This window comes from Anomaloglossus baeobatrachus, chromosome 2 (genome assembly GCF_048569485.1).
Source record: "Anomaloglossus baeobatrachus isolate aAnoBae1 chromosome 2, aAnoBae1.hap1, whole genome shotgun sequence".
NCBI lineage: Eukaryota > Metazoa > Chordata > Amphibia > Anura > Aromobatidae > Anomaloglossus > Anomaloglossus baeobatrachus.
Window position 1 is genome coordinate 637339594 of NC_134354.1, and position 21798 is coordinate 637361391.

Here is a 21798-nt window from a genome sequence, read left to right on the forward strand (position 1 = left end):
CACTGGCGTGTAAAACACACATATGTCCCTCCGTGTGCCGTGAATTACGGCACACGTGGGTTGTCTAAGTGCAATCCGGACACCATTCTCCGTGGCCCGTGATTGCACTTAGAGATTAACTCACCTGTGCGCGCTCCCGCTCTCCATGGTGCTGATCGCTCCCGCGGTGCAGCATCCGGCCGGCGCTGACCCCCGCAGCAGCTGCTTCCGGGTCGGCTGTGTCGTGCATCATGAATATGCGCGACAGTAATGAGCCGGCTCAGAAGCAGCAGGCTGCACGGGCTGCAGAGGACATCGCTGGAGCCGGGTGAGTAAAAATGATTTTTATTTTAAAAGCACGTTTTTTTTTCTGGCACGTGTTTCACGGATCACACCACTGCGTGGTCCGTGGGACATCAGTGATGCCAGAAAAAAATGGACATGTCTCCGTGCGGTAATCACGGACACGCGGGTACGCCACACGGAGACACGTGCAGTGAAAAATCACTGATGTGTGAGCAGACCCAGTCATTATAATGGGTCTGCGTATGTCAGTGATTCTGGTACGTGTAAAAAAAAAAGCACAAACGTACCAGAATCACTGACGTGTGAAAGGGGCCTTATATTAGATCATTGGATATAGTTTATACACAATGCTATGATCCTCCTTGGACCCGCTTATAAATATAAAAGGGATTAAATCTAGCTACCATCCCATTCTCTAAATTTTCACTTCTATAATACAGTTAAACAGTAAACTAATCTTTCAGACAATAGTAACAAAAGAACAGAAATGTCAATTCAATAAAAATGGAATTTTATTGTCCATTTACAATAGAAATGTTCACATAGGAAAATAGTAGCCATTGTAAAGTGCTGTAGGTGCTGGGCCTATTACCGGACTGATTAAATGCTGTAGCTTAGTGCACCACTCTCTGAACAGACAGACGACACATTTTGATCTAACAAAGATTTTTGTTCCCATGAAGATACCAAAAAGGAGGCAAACATTTTTTTTCCCCAATGAAACTGAAAAAAACCTCAAAAAAACATTTTCTGAAACCAGCTGCTTCGATTGTTCAGGCCAAAAGAAGGATCTGCTTCCTGCTAAATGTACACCATCTACTTGACTAGTATTTTTACACAGAAATGCCATTATTTGAAAAAAGAAAAATCATAGTAACAGCTTGGGTCAAAGTATAAATAAAAAAGAAATAAAAAGGAAAAAAAAAGCATTATCTTTACTAAAATGTTTGCTACTTTCTAAGACTCGTAACATAATGGGCCCCATAAACAAAAGAAGGCTGACAGATAGCTGATGATTAAGCAATAAGCTATCTTTCCGGACTACAGGCACACCTGTGCTCGCTTCGCGGAGTGCTCTATGAGAGAACTAACAGACTCCTACGGTGGCGGTAAAAGGATTGGCGTTCTGAAATCAGATATGATGGCTCCTTATGTCCATCATCATCAGTCAGGAGAGTCGCATGGCCCCCATACAAGTTAGATTGCTGGTTGAGCCTGCCAATATTTGTGGGTTCTGCCGACAATTGGCTAATGTGTATATGGGCCTGGAAAAAAAACAAAAAAAAAAAAAAAAAGTGTTTAGTGTCAGCTCGATGTCTGACAATACATTTTTATAGTTTAATGTGCCAAATTCAATTGTGTATTATTTGAAGATAAAATGGCCAAGGGACTTGTACAGCTAAAATTCTCATACATTAGGTTTTTTCTTTTTAAAGGGATAAAAATAGATAAAACAGTCAAGCTCCATTTTTAATTTTTCGAAAATTACAATTTTGGTATTTATTTATAAAATATAAAACTGGATAAATCAATAGAACTGTTCTTCAGCCTTTTTGCTTAGTGTCAAAACACAATGCAAAGTCTAAGTAGCTTTACAGATGTATGGTCTCTAGAATCTGTTCTGTAAATCAGTAAAAAATAGAAAAAGGGAGGGACAAAAAAAATGGGACAAGAGGATGACATATTAAAATGGTGGTTAAAAAGAAAAAATTACCATCATTAGGCAAAAACTTTATAATCCAGGAAGAAATGGGTAACTAGATATAATGCAACTTAGATAAAAGGCATTCAGTAGAAAGTAATTCAGTCATTTACTTAATTCGCTATTCTGCGCATCCCAAATTCTAAATAGTAATTTTCAGTAGTATTAATGTAATAAATGCCTCATTGTAGGCAAACAAAAAATAATGATTGTGTTGTCCCCAAAGCCAGAAAGATCCCATTGGAATCTGAAAGATCTTTACAAAGGTTTGCAAAACATGTTGGTCAAAAGATTATTACTGCTGGAATTAATTTGTGCCAAAGTCAACCAGAGGCACGAGATAAATATCATCCATGTGATTTTGACCTTGGATTTGCCATACATTCTTTAATGTAATTTTTTTGGAAATAAGATATAGGTTAAAACATCATGTTTATTGCCAATTTAAGAGCAAGTCATGATAGAACTACACAATATTCAACAGCTTGGTCATTAAGTGTGAATGGACTACATAACCTAACTGTAATTTAACACAATTCCAAGAAGTGTCCACATCCAACTACAGCTTGTGGCCAATACAGAAACAAGGCAGAGCTCCTATTCAACTCTATACAGAATGCACAACTCAGCGAAAATAATTTAATATACTTAATGTAGAAAAATATTTTTCTGTCACTTAAACAACTCAGTAACAATGGCTTTGTGAGAAGGAACGTTCACAACAATATTAACCACTAACTCCTCTGATCTACATAGCGTGGTATTAGGAGTGGAAAAGAACCCTCCTACAGTATTATACAAGGAATGGGCTGCATGACTTGTCATTCAATGATTAAAAAGAACATTTGTTGCAGGTGAGGTGCCCAATGTATTGTTTCACCTGACAACCCCCAAACCATAAAACACGTAACGCTGCGTTCTGCATTCCTTAACGCCTGAGCAGAAACATTTCTGAAAATCGCAAATGTCATTCTGTATCCTCTGCCAGTGCATGTAACAACTTGCCACATTATTATACTAAGGGGAAAAAAAACCCTTAAAAAAACCCCTCAGATACAGAACCTTTGTTTCCTAATTAAATGAAACATTAGACCTTACTGGTACCCAATGCTTGTATTCTGCAGATCCTTTCCATCGTAATGAAAAACTTCTGAAGAACCCTAACCTCTGCATTCAAAGTCAATTGAGTGGATTAGTTACAGAATAGAAGTCTCATAACAGATCCAGGAGCCATTATAGCAATGCAATGTTATCCTGAGGGCCGTAGCATAGCATCTGGATATCTCACAACTGCAATACCACACACTTGTAGAACGTCTTATTTTATAAGTGACATAGAATTAGTCGTAATTGTATGTGTTACACATTTGTATAACACATACAGCAACAAGAAAATAAAAAAAGAAAATTTACTTGTAATGCAAACGGTCATATTACAGGTCTGTATTGTACCTATCTGTAATATGACACTGTATATGAGCTCAATCTGTACCTTTGACTTCATATATGCCATTATATTTAAGGAGGCCACTTTTCTTAATTGATTTCCATTGGAGCGAAGAAAAAAATAAATTTGTTGTACATGTTAAAAGAAGATGCCATATTTCAGGGATACTCTTCGGTGGACGGATGCACAGACTCTGATACATGTGTTGTCATACAAGTACAGCTCACAGGATTGTGCCATGTCTATGAAGTGACATTAAAATACTGTAGTAAAGTATTTAGAATCTGATTTTTTATTTTAAACAGAAATAATGTAATCTTATTAGTGCAATACATTGTTTGGGCAAGTGAAATTTATTTTAACGAAACGTTGCATCAAACGTGCTTTGGACCTAATCACAGAGTATATAATACACAATTAATAAAAGTATCAGGAACTCATGACAAAAAATATATGAATCTTAATATTGTAATTCAAAGCCTCGCTCACCAACTACTCCTCCTTTGATGCTATATCTTCTGTAAAATAGAGGATGAACGGGGATCACAAAGTGACCCTTGGCCATTATCAATAATTGCCACCAATTTTTCTGTAACATATAAGATAACCATACTAAAGTTCCCAAAAATGTGGAGATCCATCATGACGACACTTGGTGGCCCCCTAACTTCCTTCTCAGCACGGCACACACACACACACACACACACTTACACACACACACACACACACACACACTTACACACATCAGTATTGCAAAAGCCCCAAATATACATGTTACATACCTGCTTACATTTTCAGCTAAAATGCATATGCTTTTAATAGGTTTCTATTGACCGGGGGATAGGAATGTTAATGCTTTGGTGTAGATGCTGATCCTTACATTGAATTGTTGAACGGTCATAGAGATTTGCTTTCTCTATATAGTCATCTGTTTTATTAGCAAGTACCTGTAACAATTCCTTCTATAAATATACATATTTACATTCTATAAATCCCCATCTTATATAATTTAAACATATAGATTGCATATATTTAAATTATATTTTATAAATATACAGTTCTAAAACATCTAGAAAGTTAGTACACTTAACATATTGCAAGCCAAAATGTAAGAAGTAAATGTAAATGTAGGAGTACTGCAGACGCAAGGATCATCACCGACATCTCAACAATTGACATTGATAAAAATAAAAAAAAAATGCCACTTCCACCAATTTTGTTGTAAAACACAAATATCCATGTGCGGAGTAAATACAAGATTAACATACAAAAAAGAAAGCACACTTTTTCCAATATGTCTAGCTAGAGAATGGTCGCCTGTAGAACAACTCTCTTTTATAAATTACGGTATATAGTGTTCAAAGTCTCATCGTCATGTAGCCATGCACAATGCATAATGCACATTATGCCTTATGATTCAAAACTGTCCCAGGAAAAAAAAAAATTCGTTCAGCTTTCATTTTCTATACTACATTGGAAAAATAAAATCTTTGCTCAGATTGTATGCACTTGGTAGCAGGGTTACCTATGACAGTTTTCATACATGGACCCAACTGAATGTTAAAGGGACCCTATCAGCACAGAATGACTGTTCAAACCAAATACAAGTGCTCAGTGCACCCTTGGTGTGGCCAAACATTTAAGGGCACCTTCCCACCTACTTGTTTTCCATCTATCTTAGCCCTTTTTTGTTATGAAGCCAGAGCTGTCAAAGAAGCCAGGGGAAGGTTGAGATAGATGGAAAAACAAGCTGGTGGGAAAGGTGCACTAAAATGTTTGGCCACATCAAGTGTACACCGAGCACCTGAACAGTCATTCTGTTTTGACAGATTCTCTATAAAAAAAAAAACCAGAATACAGCAATTTCTGTTAAACCAGCTCATATAATTCTAAAACAGATTTAATGTGTTTCCTTTTCGATAAACCTGAAGTGATAGAATACTGAAAATCTTGTCTATAGCACGTAAAACGTTCCTTAATATAAAATAGTCCCCTTGTAAAAGAAATAGAACATATACTTGCCTCCCGCGGCAGTGCTGTTCCAGTGATGTTGGCGCCACATCTCTTGCAGCTCATGCAATATTGTTATGCCACATGACCCAGGCAGCCAATCAGCAGCTGCTATTTAGCTGTTGCATTCTCACTTCTGCTTGTCTGAGGGTCGTTCAAGGAAAGCAAGTACGCAGCAGCCCAATAGCAGCCGATTGTTCTGCAAAGTGATCCCTGCAGCTCAGAAGCCCTGGGCAACTCGACATAGCTGCAGGAGATATGTTATTTTTAGTTTACAACGGGCAGTACTTTATTTAAAAAGGGGTTGTCTGGTTAATGGACACCCCCTGTAATTTTTATCTTTCAGAGGGGAAGAGTCTTAGTGTTCAAGACATTTCTCAAGAGCAAACAGAATATGAGATGCAGAAAAAGGTACAAGCTTTTATACAGATGAATACAGAACACGTCCATCCTAAAGTCATGAGTTTAAAAAAAGGAAATTTATAATTATAAAATACAAGTCTATACCTTTCTTTGCATTGTAACCATTACATGTCAATGTCAGAAAAAGGAGCATATAATGCTGGAAACAATAATCATTACAGGGAATCTTCATTAATGGGGCTTCTAGGGGAAAAGCTAAACAAGCGATTGCGTCTCCCATACTCACTAAGGGAATACCGTAAGGATGGCACACTATCAGCCAAAACAGGCATACCCCCCTATAGGATGTAACCGTCTGTTACTGCAAGCATCAGGCTTGACGCTGCATTACAGCATGACCGAGGATACAAATACATACAACTTTACATTCAATCAACTATTTTCTCTATGAATTAGGACAAAGCACTAATAAATTAAAGCTTCAAAGCAGCCCTTCAGGCGGCAGTGAAAATGCCATTGTATGATGTATAAATCAACAAATCTGGTGCCTCCTCATGAATGATCCTGCTGCCGTTTTTTGTCCCCCATCACGAGGAGCGCACCATATATGCGGACCATATATTTGCCATTTTGTCTCAACTATTCAATTGTGATTGGAAGGTCACTTTAAAATCAAGTTGTATAGTCATATTTAACAGGGATCATACACTACTGTTTACAGATCCTCCCTGGGGAACTTCTCTACAGTCTGTAGGTGGCCACACTGCAGTCTGCTGGGACTATAGACGTAACTGTAAACTAGTATTTTGAGGTGGGAAAGACCCCACACTTTGCAATACCATGCAACATGTAAAGGTTATTATTAAAAAAATAAGTTCTTCCTTATCCACTTGATTGGGGATAACTTGCTGATCCCTGGGTGTCGTCTCGCTGGTACCTCCAGTAATCTCAAGATAAGTATTCTTCAACCCTGAGCACTTGACTCCATAAGCCCCATCTTGAGTGGATTAGTGGTGTACATGCTTAACCTCCGCTTCATTCATTGTCAATGGAACTGGAGAAAATAGCGGAGAACAGCACCCAGCTTTCTCCAGTAGTCCCATAGACAATGCATGGAGCAAAGGTCGAGCATACGCACCTCTGCTCTATTCAAGATGGGGGCTTGCAGAGTCCTAATCCCAGGATGCCTGCAGTTACATTAGTAGGACCCCCAGCAATTAGCATGTTATTACTGTACGGGTAAGTTCTTGTGTGACAAATTATTTATGCCGGAAATTCAAGGTGAAACCTGAGTCAAATCCACACAGAATTGTGCACGTTTCTAAATATTCCTGCTGAAGTGGAAAAAAAAAGGGTAACAATTAGTTTAAAATCTGCACTTCTGGATTATGTAACAGATTACAGGAATCCTTCACAAAATCGACATCACTGCATTACTTGCACATTTGTTATTTTTCTGTGACATGCTGTGAATTAAAAAATACACAATCCAAGTCATTTCCACATAGTTTGCAGCATGTGGATGACATTTGTTACATTGTATCCACTTGCCACTAATGTAATTCTACATGGATTTTAACTGCACAAAAAACTTGCAAAATTTATGACCAGTGTGGACTTAGGGGTACTTTGCACGTTGCGACATCGCTACTGCGATCTCATCGGGGTCAAATCGAAAGTGACACACATCCAGCACCGGTAACGACGTTGCAACGTGTAAAGCCTAGAAGCACCGATAAACGATCGCAAATGCGTTGAAAATCGGTGATCTGTGTAGTGTCGGTCATTTCCATAATTTAGCTGCAGCGACAGGTATGATGTTGTTCCTCGTTCCTGCGGCAGCACACATCGCTGTGTATGAAGCCGCAGGAGCGAGGAACATCTCCTTACCTGTGTCCCGCCTGCAATGAGGAAAAAAGGAGCTGGGCGGGATGTTTACGTCCCACTCATCTCCGCCCCTCCACTTCTATTGGCCGCCTGCCGTGTGACGTCGCTGTGACACCGCACGACCCGCCCCCTTAGGAAGAAGGTGGGTCGCCGGCCAGAGCGACGTCGCAGGGCAGGTAAGTGCGCGATAATGTTCGCTACGGCAGCTATCACAAAAGATCGCATCTGCGACGGGAGCGGGGACTATCGCGCTCGGCATCGCTACAATTGCCTAGCGATGTCGCAGCGTGCAAAGTACCCCTTAGCCCCACATTATTCACCTCCTCATACACACAAAATGTATTCTTGGCCTTGCACGTTTACCAAGTAAACTGAGCAATCGGGCTTACTGTATCATCATTAAATTGGATCTAAGCTAAATAATTCAGCTTACAGGGGTTGTCCACTAATTGAACAATCCCATATTAAATGCTGTAATCCTCCAAGTAAAATAAAAATCGTATACTCCCCTCCTGCACTGGCGCAGTTTCAGCGATGTTGGCGCCAAGACGTGACATTAATATGGTCGTGAAAGCGAAGCAGCCAATCAGAAGCTGTTAATGGGCTGCTTTGGTCACAATTAAAAAAAAAAAAGTAGCATTATAAACACATTATGGGATGTGGAGGTAAAGCAGTAATAGCTGGGAGACTAGTATTAATACCAAGTGTGTTTTCTAGAGGAGAAAGGCACTTCACTCGGTTTCCCACAAAGATGGTGGCTGCAGCAAAGTCCTTCACAGAATTAGAATGGATTCTCATGCACCATGGAGCACCTAAACTGACCACGCTCACCACCCAGGCATGTTTGACAAACGTTTGGGAGTCTTGAGTAGAGACTTTACAGCAGGCGTTCGCAAACTATAGTTTTCTGGAAAGGCATGCTGAGATCTGAACTTCTGCAACAGCCACATTGCCCCAACTTTCCAAAAATAAAACAACTTGCATACATATTCTTAGCAGACCTCGGATTTGTGCAGGAATGGTGGTTATGATGAAATCAGAGGTTACTTTTCACTGAAGACAAATGAACACAACTCTACAAAAGAGTTCACTACCACATTCTGCCCGAAATACTTAGTGTTGCTTGAAGAGTTCTCAGGAGAAATAGTAAAAAAATACATAATAGCGCCAACACAAGCAGCCCAAGTGTATTTCTGTAACTTATTTCCTTCTTTGGCACCAGTCATGGAATTGCACTCCCCCGTGATATTCCATTTTAATATTTTGCTAAAAGGTGTCTGGGTTAGGCCCTTTATTTAGGGATCAAGATTTTCACAAAACCCTTTGATTGCTGCTCTAAATGTTGTAAAACAGGCAGAAAGAGCAAAGGTAGGTAACACCTCGACATATATTTGAGGCTCAACCATATTTAGTTTTTTTACAGTCGTTATCACTAGTTGAGACGCTTTTAGACTATAACCATTTAAATAAAATCTGTGCAGCTTATTGGTTCACAATTCTGTCATTGAAGAGGTTTGGAAACCCCTACTCAATGTGCAGACTCACCTGAAGCGAGTATCTTTTCTATAAGGTCTACCGTATAATTTACCATCTGATGGTTGCAGAACAAGTACAGGGAACCAATTCTACAACATTAGGATTAAGGCGCTGGCTATCCTTGCAGCCTGAGGAATTCTTAGGACAGCTACTACCTAATACAGTCTGTGCTGCCCCCAATGCATGAGGCACGTTTCCCTTGTCTCCAATCCTAAGAATCTAGAAATCTGCAGGCTGGAAGTGAATTTTGGCAAATGAGACAAAGATTACAACAGGTTCACAGTGAAAAAAGACAAGTGCATTGTCAGATGTGGACACACAAGCACATCGTTTTCCTCACACTTCTGCTCATGTAATTCCACAGAATCAAAGGCAAGTTGAGGAAATGGATCCAAAAGGCAAAGATTGCTGATGTCTGCTGTCAGGATGTGGTTCCCCATGCAACTCTCCTTGGATGCTAGGGGATCTCAGAGAGTCTGTCGAAAACACTTCCAAGTTATAAGAAAAATGTGCTGAATATGAACCTTGAGAGATCCATTTCGGATGATCCTCTGCTCCTCTGTCAGTCACCATTATCTGGAGGTGAGGAAGTGTAGTACATGAGAGATCAAGATGTGGAATGGAAGGAAAGAGTTGAGCTGCAGAATTGTAGTTGCCCTTTTTTTTTGTCCCTGTGATTGGTGATGAGGATCCCATGGAGAACTGCCTTGCTCCCACCTTCTGCTGGAAACAGGTCACTCGCTCACAAGAGAAAACATACAGCGCATAATAACGTACAAGGCAATGCCCTCGCTCCCTGCTGTGGCCCATACTTCTGGCTCTTTGGTCAGTTTTTAGAGAAGCTTTATATTTTATGTCTTTAAATGAAAAAGAAAAAAAAATATATTCTTTTGCTGTGTTTAGTCCAATAAAAGAATATAAAAAGAAGAGAAAAACAAAAAATATCAATGTCTTGTTCACAATAAATAATTTGCAAGTACCGCCTGTGAGTATTTTGATTTCAAGTGCCAGGGTGAAAAGCGGCTTCTCTGGGCTTCCATATTACAGGTGAGACAGTCTCCTGGGCAGGGCAGCACGGACACTGAGTACAGCACCACACCAAGCTCTCCATTTCAGGTGCAAGGCTTTGGCACCACTGAGCCCCCTTGCAACTGCACTGCTGCAGATGATGTAGGTAGCTTCCTTATTGTTCTGGGTACTCTGTGTGGGGTAAATAAGAGGCTTACAATTCCTCCTTCCCCTTAAAGCACAGATTCCTGCTAACTGCTGGTTGGACCATCATTGAGGAAGTAGGTGGTCATTTCTCCTTTGCCTTTGACTTTAACAACTCCTCGAAACTCCAACTGATAACCTCTAGCTACCAATACTTGGTACAGATCAGTTGTAACCTAAAGAAGGAAAAACATTTTTATTTACATTTATATCCACCGCACAAAATAGAAAAACAAAAAACACAACATGTATTCACCTCCCAGTTCAGCTCTGCTCCTTCGATGTTAACACTTTGTCTCCCAGCAGTCATTGATCAACTGCAGCATTCACTATTCTGTCAGTGGGGATATCTACTGTGAAGGCTTACTGAATGACTGCAGTGGTTATGTGACAATGTCATTTGAGTGCTGGAAAACATTGCGTTGACATCAGAGGATCGGCTCTAATACAGGATGTGAGATTATTTGGGTTTTGTTGTATTTTTTTTAATTTACAGTCATGGCTGAAATTATTGGCACCCTTGATATTGTTCCAAAAAATTAAGTATTTATCCCGTAAAATTATTGTAATTACATGTGTTTGTCATACATATGTTATTTCCTTTAGGTGTATTGGAAGAACACACACACACAAAAAAAAAAAAAGGGGAGAAATTGGACATATTTCACACAAAACCCCCAAAACAGACTGGACAAAATTGTTGCATCTTTTCAAAACTGTGGGTAAACAATTTTATTTCAAGCATGTGATGGCAAACGTGACAAGAAACAGGTATGGGCAATATGAAAATCACACCTGAAACTAGATGAAAAGGGGAGAAGTTGACTCAATCTTTGCATTGTGTGCCCCACTAAGGATGGAGAACAAAGAAAAGGAAACTGTCGGAGGACTTGAGAACCAAAAATGTTGAACGTGTCAACAATTTCAAGGTTCCAAGTCCATCTCCAGATATCTTAATGTTCCTTTGCACACAGTGCATAACACAAATCAAGGGGTTTACAACCCATGGCACTGTAACTTATATCTCTGGATGTAGACGCCAGAGAGAAATTGATGAAAAGTTGCAACGCAGGATAGTGCGGATGATGGAAGCAGCCCCAATCAAGTTCCAAAGAAATTAAAGCTTTCCTGCAGACTCAAGGTGCATCAGTGTTAGTGCAAACTATTCATCGACATTTGGAGAAGACCCAGGAGAACCCCACTGCTGACAGAGACATAAAAAAGCTAGACTGCAGTTTGCCAAAATGTACGAAAGTAAGCCAATATTCTTCTGGGAAAGAGTCTTGTGGACAGATGAGACCAAGATAGAGTTTTCTGGTAAAGCACAACATTTTACTGTTTGCCGAAAACCGGAATGAGGCCTACAAATAAAATACCAGTATCTACAGTCAAAAATGGTGGAGGCACAAAGATGTTTTGAGGTTGTTTTGCTGATTCTGGCACTGGGTGCCTTGACTGTTTGCAGGACATAATGAAATCTGAAGATTACCAAAGGATTTTGGGTCAAAATGTAGTGCCCAGTGTCAGAAGTTGGGTTTGTATCCTAGGTCATGGCTCTTCCAGCAGGACAATAACCCCAACATACTTCAAACAGCGCCCGGAAATGAATGGAAACCAGGCGCTGGAGGGTTCTGAAGTTGCCAGCAAGGGGTCTTGATCTAAATCTTATTGAACACCTATGGAGAGATCTCAAAATTTCTGTTTGGAGAAGGCAACCTTCAAATATGACAGCAAAAGAAGAGTGGTCCAAAATTCCCTTTGAGAGGTGTAAGAAGCTTATATATAGTTTTATATAGTTATAGGAAGTGATTGATTGCAGTTATTTTTTACAAAAGGTGTGCAGCCAAATATTAATTTGAGGATGCCAACAATTTTGTCTGGCCCATTGTTGGAATTATGTGTGAAATTATGTCCAATTTGCCTTTTTTTCCTGTTTTATTGAATTGTTCCAACACACCCCAAGGAAATAAACATGTGTATTTGCAATAATTTTCTTGGAGAAAAACTTTTTGGGAGCAATTTTAAGGGTGCCAACACTTTTGGCAATGACTGTATGTGGGGCACTTAAGCAGTTAAGAAGGTATTGTCCAGTAGTGGTCAGCACTTTTAAAATACAGTACAGACCAAAAGTTTGGACACATCTCATTCAAAGAGTTTTCTTTATTTTCATGACTCTGAAAATTGTAGATTCACATTGAAGGCATCAAAACTATGAATTAACACATGTGGAATGAAGTGTGAAACAACTGAAAATATGTCTTATATTCTAGGTTCTTCAAAGTAGCCACCTTTTGCTTTGATTACTGCTTTGCATACTCTTGGCATTCTCTTGATGAGCTTCAAGAGGGAGTCACCGGAAATGGTTCTCACTTCACAGGTGTGCCCTGTTAGGTTTAATAAGTGGGATTTCTTGCCTTATAAATGGGGTCGGGACAATCAGTTGTGTTGTGCAGAAGTCTGGGGGATACACAGCTGATAGTCATACTGAATAGACTGCTAGAATTTGTATTATGGAAAGAAAAAAGCGGCTAAGTAAAGAAAAACGAGTGGACATCATTACTTTAGGAAATGAAGGTCAGTCAGTACGAAAAATTGGGAAAACTTTGAAAGTGTCCCCAAGTGCAGTGGCAAAAACCATCAAACGCTACAAAGAAACTTGCTCACATGAGGACCGCCCCAGGAAAGGAAGACCAAGAGTCACCTCTGCTGTGGAGGATAAGTTTATCCGAGTCACCAGCCTCAGAAATCGCAGGTTAACAGCAGCTCAGATTAGAGACCAGGTCAATGCCACACAAAGTTCTAGCAGTTCTAGCAGCAGACACATTTCTAGAACAACTGTTAAGAGGAAACTTTGTGCAGTAAGCCTTCATGGTAAAATAGCTGCAAGGAAACCACTGCTAAGGACAGGCAACAAGCAGAAGAGACTTGTTTGGGCTAAAGGACACAAGGAATTGACATTAGACTAGTGGAAATCTGTGCTTTGGTCTGAGGAGGCCAAATTTAAGATCTTTGGATCCAACCACCATGTCTGTGCGACGCAGAAAAGGTGAAGGGATGGACTCTACATGCCTGCTTCCCACCGTGAAACAGGGAGGAGGAGGTGTGATGGTGTGGGGGTGCTTTGCTGGTGACACTGTTGGGGATTTATTCAAAATTGAAGGCATACTGAACCAGCATGGCTACCACAGCATCTTGCAGCGGCTTACTATTCCATCCGGTTTGCATTTAGTTGGACCATCATTTATTTTTCAACAGGACAATGACCCCAAACACACCTCCAGGCTGTGTAAGGGCTATTTGACTAAGAAGGAGAGTGATTGGGTGCTACGCCAGATGACCTGGCCTCCACAGTCACCAGACCTGAACCCAATCGAGACGGTTTGGGGTGAGCTAGACCGCAGAGTGAAGGCAAAAGGGCCAACAAGTGCTAAGCATCTCTGGGAACTCCTTTAAGACTGTTGGAAGACCATTTCCGGTGACTACCTCTTGAAGCTCATCAAGAGAATGCCAAGAGTGTGCAAAGCAGTAATCAAAGCAAAAAGGTGGCTACTTTGAAGAACCTAGAATATAAGACATATTTTCAGTTGTTTCACACTTTTTTTGTTCAGTATTTCATGCCACATGTGTTAATGCCTTCAATGTGAATCTACAATTTTCAGAGTCATGAAAATAAAGAAAACTCTTTGAATGAGATGTGTCCAAACTTTTGGTCTGTACTGTATTTTAAAAGTGCTGACCCCTACTGGACAATACCTTCTTATCTGCTAAAGTGCCCCACATACAGTCATTGCCAAAAGTGTTGGCACCCTTAAAACTGCTCCAGGAAAAGTTTTTCTCCGAGAAATTTATTGCAATTATTGGTGTGTCCAAACTTTTGGTCTGTACTGTACATGACTTGTAAAGTGTTATCTTCAAAAGATGGTAAGAACCAAAGTGCAATGGAATAGGACATAAAAATGCACCTCGAGCCACAAATAACTATGCATAAGTACAACTATCACTAGAAGAGGGCAACCTAATGATATGTGACTAAGATAATGAACGTGCTTTAGCTGCACATGAAGCCCCAGAAAAGGTAATTATATGTCTCCTAAAAACCTGTATACATAGAATAACCAAAGAAAGTGTTAGGGTAGAAATAAATGTTTATTGTCGAATACAACCTTGCACAGACAATTAAAAACCAAATAAACACAATAGACGCATTAGAAACAGATTTGAGCAAAGGAACAGGAAGAGAACATAAGTACTATGAAGACTAAAGCAAGAAAAGGAGAAAATAAATTATCTCTAGGTAATATAAAGGAAATACACACTTATGACTGAAAGTGATTTCATACCAAATAGTGCCAAAGACCAGAATGTGATTTACTGACCCGGGTTCAGGATGTTCAAAGCATTGCTTCTGCCGCCTCCCTTAGGAGAGTTTCAATGTATCAAAACTCAGTGTGGGAAACCGGAGCAGAGCTTTGTACACACTATGTGGTTTGTTTTTTTAAAGTATTGTACAACATTATTTATACTGTGGTCAAAGGGGTAACGTCTCTCCTTGTGGAGATTGACATGCCAATGTAATAAGACTTAAGTCACGCAAAGCTTATCTAGGAAATTAAATAGTCTTTTCAGAGAGGAAAAGGACTTGAACGCTAGTGCCACCTACTGGAAGTAGCAATCGTAAATGTCAATATCAACCCTTTAAAGGGAACCTGTCATCAGGAATTTGGCTTTCAACCTAAACGTTTCCCCCTCTGCAGCTCCTGGGCTGCATTCTAGGAAGGTTTTTGTACTTTTTGTGCCCCTTTTTAAACCAAAATAAACACTTTATAAACTTGTACCTTTCTGTTTGAAAATCTTGTTAATTTTCCATGGGGGCAGGCCGTGTGGCGTCCGTTGCTGTAGCTTACGCCGTCCCCCATGCTCCAAATCATGCCTCATAACGCCGCCCACTGCGCCGAGGTCCCGTGCACGCCGGGACACCTAGTGACGTGGTCGCAGGCACGAGAGTATGGGCGGCGCTGTGATTGCATCGCAAGTGCGCGCCCATACTCTCGTGTGCGCGCTCCCCCCTCTGTACGTCGCTCAGATCCTCTGCTTCTCCTGTGCTCCGCTCCTCCCATCTATTTCCTGCTGCAGGGTACGATGGGAAGGAGGTGACGTCGGGCCGGCGCAGAACGCTGGAGGCAGTGGGGGAAAGGGCGGGCACGAGAGTATGGGCGCGCACTTGCGATGCATTCACAGCGCCGCCCATACTCTCGTGCATGCGACCACGTCACTAGGTGTCCCGGCGTGCACGGGACCTCGGCGCAGTGGGCGGCGTTATGAGGCATGATTTGGAGCATGGGGGACGGCGTAAGCTACAGCAACGGACGCCACACGGCCCGCCCCCATGGAAAATTAACAAGATTTTCAAACAGAAAGGTACAAGTTTATAAAGTGTTTATTTTGGTTTAAAAAGGGGCACAAAAAGTACAGAAACCTTCCTAGAATGCAGCCCAGGAGCTGCAGAGGGGGAAACGTTTAGGTTGAAAGCCAAATTCCTGATGACAGGTTCCCTTTAACAAGAGATGTTACGGTCACAATGTGACTGCAGGATAGTGAGGGACAGGGGGCTCCTATGCTGTCACTCACGCTAGGAGACCCAACCTCAGGCTTACCCCTAATAGTGGAGATGCCAGAGTCCACTGCCTGGCTATTCTCCTGACTGGACCTAATCTGTTACCCCCCCAGGGAATGAAAGGGCAGGAGTGTGATGACACAGATTAAGACAGTCAAGGGAAAACAAAAACTCAGACACACTGCAAACTCAGACTAAAGAGAAAAGCAAGAGCAGGAAGGTAGCAACAAAAAGACAACAAGGGTTAACACCACAACTCTTGCAAGCCTGCCTAAGCCTGTGAGTCGATGGCTGTGTCTCCCTGCACTGATCACAGACCTTAAGGAAGATAGCAGGCAGAGTGCCAGAATCTGTAGTTTTCACATATCCTGACACCGCCATGAAAGTTGTTGATGCCTGCAAAATATCCTTGTGACTGATACCCCTTAGGCGCTAAAGGCCTCTCATACAGCCAAATCAAATCTCTTGCTTTGCAGTAAGAATGGCAACACCCCCAACTCTTATCTGCAAATAAGATAAGATCCAGCCCAAAATCTCTAAGGGATACTTCTCTCATAACGAGATCGCTAGTGAGATCGCTGCAGAGTCACAGGTTTTGTGACGTAATAGGGGTCTCACCAGCGATCTTGTTATGTGTGACACTAAGCAGCGACCTGGCCCCTGCTGTGAAATCGCTGATCGTTACACACTGTTCTGGTTTATTTTCTTCAAAGCGATGTCCTGCTGGGTAGGACGCATCGCTGTTTTTGACACCTACCAACAACCTCCCATACAGGTCGCTGATCGCTACTGCGTCGTTGGTAATGTCTGACTGTGTGACATCTCACCAGCGACCTCCCTGAAACTTACCAGCAATCCTTATCAGGTCGCATCGTTTTCGGGAACGCTGGTAAGTTGTTAAATGTGACGGGGGCTTAAGTCATGTGGCAAAGCTCCTTTACGGGTCAATATTGACTTTTAGGATGATTGCTACTTTTAGTAGGTGCCACTTGAGTTCAAGTACTCTTCCACTCTGAGGAGGAAATTTGCAAATTTATTTACACTGTAGCACTTGCTTTGGGTATTCTGTGAATACAATTATAACTACGGTATGTGACTCCACTTTTGGACCAAAGGAAGTAGCGGACTATCAGCCCGTGTGGAAAACCCCCTTTTTATATTCATTAGCTCTTAGAAATTCATCTGACTGTTTTATTGCTGTGAATGTGTAGTGTGTCACAATCTGTATTCATTGATCCAGTTTAAGAATGGCCACAGATGTTATTCCTCCTCTATATAGTCTATAAACCTATATAGGAAGTGTAGTTACATATTGACATCAATGACTGTGGAAGCAGATAGCGTATCCTCTACATGGATGAGTGTTGGCAATAGTCAATTCAATGTTCATCGAGAGCCTCAAAAGAAGTCTATAATAAAAATACTAACCTGTATGCGGTCTGGTACTCCAGTGCTGTCCATTCGACTTGCTACATTCACAGTGTTTCCCCAAATATCATATTGGGGTTTACGAGCTCCAATAACACCAGCAACCACAGGACCAATGTTAAGTCCTGCAGAAGAAAAACAAAAAATTATTGAGATCGAGCTGTTTAATGAAAATTAACCACCAACCTCCTTTCATCCAATATAATGTTGTCTCACAGGATGTTAACGTGGCAGAAAGTTACATGAAACATAACTTTCATTACATACTGCAATATTAATGCCACCTTGATAATGATGTAACTTGGCATGTGTTGGAACACAATTATTTATATCAATGACCATTATGAAGACAACTCAGCAGTTGTAAACATATACTTTTCATTATGGAAACAAATTATTCCTTGTATTCCTAAGATAGGTGAACGAAAGTTGTATTTAAGGAAGTCAAGGGAAGAAAAATGGAAGACATTACATTGATATATATATTAAAAAAAAAAAAAGTCCTCCGATATTGTAATACCCACCAATCTTCATCTGGAAGTTATTGAAGGAGTGCTCATTGATATACTTCATCTGCTCCATCAGCTTCATCGCGTAGTCGGCCAAGGCGGTAATGTGCGATTTGCCCTCCTTGTCGTAGGTCGTATCGTTGAGCCCCGAGGCCGCCATGTATGTGCTGCCAATAGTTTTGATTTTCTCTAACTGCTTGAACTTTTCTTCACTTATGATCTGTTGAAGAGGTTCAAAGGTTACCAAAATCTAGACATTTATCTGGATATTTTCTCGTCCTGAGCTTCTTAACACAGAAAAGTAAAATCTAATTCTTTCATCAATATGCTGTTACCAATTTATCTTAAAAGAACAATGATTATACATTGGAAGAATCTCCCAACCTTCCAAATGATCTCCACCAGAATTTACAGCAGTAGAACACTCATGTTGGACGTTCAAGGGGTTTTGCCAACATGTAGCTCTGGCCATTCATTTTAATGAAGAGAAGAGAGGATGATTTCCATCTGACCAGGCTATTTATATCCTCACATAATAGCTGTGCATTCACTATAAAGGTTATCATACACCATCCATAACTGTTGGTGCATTCTTCCCAATTCTTTACCCCTATGGCTTTTTTAATAGGGCTTTAATAAACGTCACTCCTTTTATCTTATCCACCAAGCAGCTGGAGAAATTTTTTCTTTTTGCTTATTCTTCTCAATTCTCCTATACAGATGCTTGCTCAGCTGAAGGTACATGCGTTTTCAATGGGATGAGGGGAATAACTCTGAGAAATATAATCTCCTGAAAACAAAGGCTTGAACATGTTGAATACCAACATGCAAAGTACTTCTCCATCCAACACCTACCCATGCTAAAAACCATGACTAGGCATTGACCTTGCAAAATATAATGTACTCTTTAAATCAGTTAAATTAAATCAATGCAATTTAGCTTCAAATATACATATATGTGAATAGTTAGACTTGCAATTTAAAAGAAAAATGCACAGGGAGTAACAAAACCTGACTGAATGCAACACTCATTTCTCTCCTCTACGAGATGTGACCATGTGGAAGACTACAGAACAGCAGTCAATCGCCCATGTGATCTAATTAACAATCCCCAGGACCTCGAATGTCAATTTTTGGTAGGAGTAAAAAAATCAATCAAAAGCAGCTTCAAGCCTATGGAACATGCCAATCAGAAAATCATTTATAGCACACATACATTTGTATGTGTGTTACTACATCTTCAAGTGAATGCTTTTATTCTGACAGGCTGTCAAAATAACAGCAAAGATTAAATCGGAAGTGAAACAATCATGTACACATCGTTATACCTTTTAGGATCCTTCACTTAGGGACAGTGGACTTTTCTGGTAAGCAAAAAGAGACTGCTTTTTTTGTGAATGTAGGTGAAAGTTTTAAAAACTTTTTTCATGGATTAGCCTTTAAAATAAATTCAGCCTTGTTTTACTTGGGTGCATAAAAATAGGTACCTAATTTCTGCACATAGAAGTGATTATTTTCTTATTGAACAAAATTGGTGCCATCACCTGGGAGAACAGGGACAGTATTGGGCATTGTTAATCAATTGGTACTCATCACTGGGAGGACAGAGCATCATTAGGCATTGATAACCGAGTGGTATTCATCACTGGAAGGACAGGGCCAATATTAGGCATTGATAATCATTTGGTGCCAATCACTGATAGGATAGGAACAGTATTTAGTATTAGTAAATATTTGGTGCCTATCACTAGTAGGATAGGGACAGTATTCACCATTTGTAATCATTTGGTGACCATCACTGGTAGCATAGGGACACTATTTGGTATTCATAATTATTTGGTTCCCATCACTGGGAAAATAGTGACAATATTAGTCATCAGTGATCATTTGGTGCCCATCACTGGGAGGATTGTGACCGTATTGGGCATTAATGATCATTTGGCGCCCATCACTGGGAGGATAGGGACAATATTGGGCATTAATGATCATTTGATGTCCATTACTGGGAGGATGGGGACAGTGTTGGGCATTGGTAATCAGAGTGCATCAATAATAGATGCTTGCCATCATGACACTCGAAATGCATAGAGAAGGAAGAATGCTTACTACTTATATATTTTGCCTATAGTTTTCACTTTATTATTCACCAAATAAAGAAGACTTTGTAAAGCTGGATCTCCTTCTGAACATTGCTAATCAGAGCATCACTTTGTTATAATTAGATAAACTGAAGGGGTGAATTTGTAAATCATATTGGTCTGGCATATATTTTGGTATACCAGAAAAAAACAGTCTGGTCTTTAGTGGTTTTCCAAGAATGTTTGGTAATATTACTAAACAGACTAGAATTGTGTAAAATAAACTGTACATTGACTACATCAGTGAAGACCATGTACTTTCCATGGGAGGAACATTAAATATTAGACAAGGGCCGGGATAAGTGTTCATTTTTTATAAAAATATTACATATAATATTTGTCATCACCTCATCAAAATCAGCAATAATCTCATTGAGAAGACGCAGACACTCGACTCCTTCATTATTGGCCTCTAGTTCAACGTAGAATTCTGAGAAATTACTGATCGATGCAAACATTACAGCCACACATTCACAGGATTGATAGTACAGTTCATCATTCCTATGTTCCCGGGCCAGAAAATGAGCGGCAACGTCTTTAGGAAGAATATTGTGTAGGAGACGCCTGTTGTATGCTTGCAGCTCTTCCATGTCCTCCTTTTCTCCAGTTGCCTAGATGGACATAAAAATCAGTCAATTAAGATCTCGTACATATCATACTTCGGTTTAAATTGGGAATATGGATATTCTCATCACAATAACATGCATCTCAGATTGAATAGTAAGTAGTGCCCTACATATTTACTGAGCCAAGATCTGTCCTATTGCAACACAGCCAATATTAGGTACTAGTGATGTGTGGCTTCTCTCAAACTAAGTTAGCATTACTCATTACTTACCAATAAATCCCCTGCTGCTCCCTCTTTGGTGTTACCCTTTGGTACCAGTAGGGAAGCGGTCCTTCTCATCAATAAACTGACTGCATGTTGGGTACGTGCTCGCTGAGGCCAGCGACTGGCTGATTGATTAACTGAATGTCAAGTATCAACCACTGAGGACTCTCAGTTCTTTTAAACAATTGTTTTTAACTGAATGTCATCATTTTCACTACCTGCTGCAAGCGCTGGATGATTCAAGGTGCTAGTAATGCTTATTTCTTTATTTTATATTATTCCCTACTTTGTGCCCACTTTATAAAAAAAACCACAAAAACCACCAGAAAACAGATTTAAAAATAGATATATCAAACTTATTATATGATATGCTTAAACTAGATACTTTCATGTCTCATGGCTCTGTATTAGTCATGATGAATGGTCACGCGTTTACAGACATTTGACATTTAAAGAGGACTTTTCACCAAATGTTTCATGCTGAACTGCACACACAATGTAGTAGCGGCTGCAGAGCAGAATACAATGTTCAACCTATTCATTCTGGAGATATTAGTAATCAAAGTATTCAGCCCCTAATGAGCTATTTTGTTATCAGAGAGATTTCACTGGGGGGCGAGTAATTCTTCCTCTTTCTGATGCTGACCATTCATAAGCTAGCAACACCACACTGGGGAAAAAAAAAATCAAAGAGCATGCCCCTACAATAGCTTCGAGCAGGCTAGTGTGAGACAAAATAACACAATCTGCCCCCTTTATTGCAGAGATATGACCCGTGCTGGAGCACAGCAGACCTGAGTGATTAAAAGCGCTCAACTCCAGCAGTCAGTGTGAG

The 21798-nt window shown here is 40.3% G+C and overlaps 1 protein-coding gene across 1 annotated transcript in view; it reads right to left on the reverse strand.

Annotated features, from left to right (window-relative positions):
- Positions 1-598: 598 nt before the first annotated feature.
- The window catches only part of ADCY6 (adenylate cyclase 6), a 294110-nt gene continuing 272910 nt past the window's right edge, over positions 599-21798 (reverse strand). Inside the window, exons 20-23 of the mRNA XM_075336923.1 lie at positions 20479-20742; positions 18009-18213; positions 17485-17609; positions 599-10618 (exon numbers count right to left, since the gene is read on the reverse strand). Of these exons, the coding sequence (XP_075193038.1) occupies positions 10490-10618; positions 17485-17609; positions 18009-18213; positions 20479-20742 (723 nt within the window). The 3' untranslated portion in view covers positions 599-10489. The remainder of the gene's footprint in view (positions 10619-17484; positions 17610-18008; positions 18214-20478; positions 20743-21798) is intronic.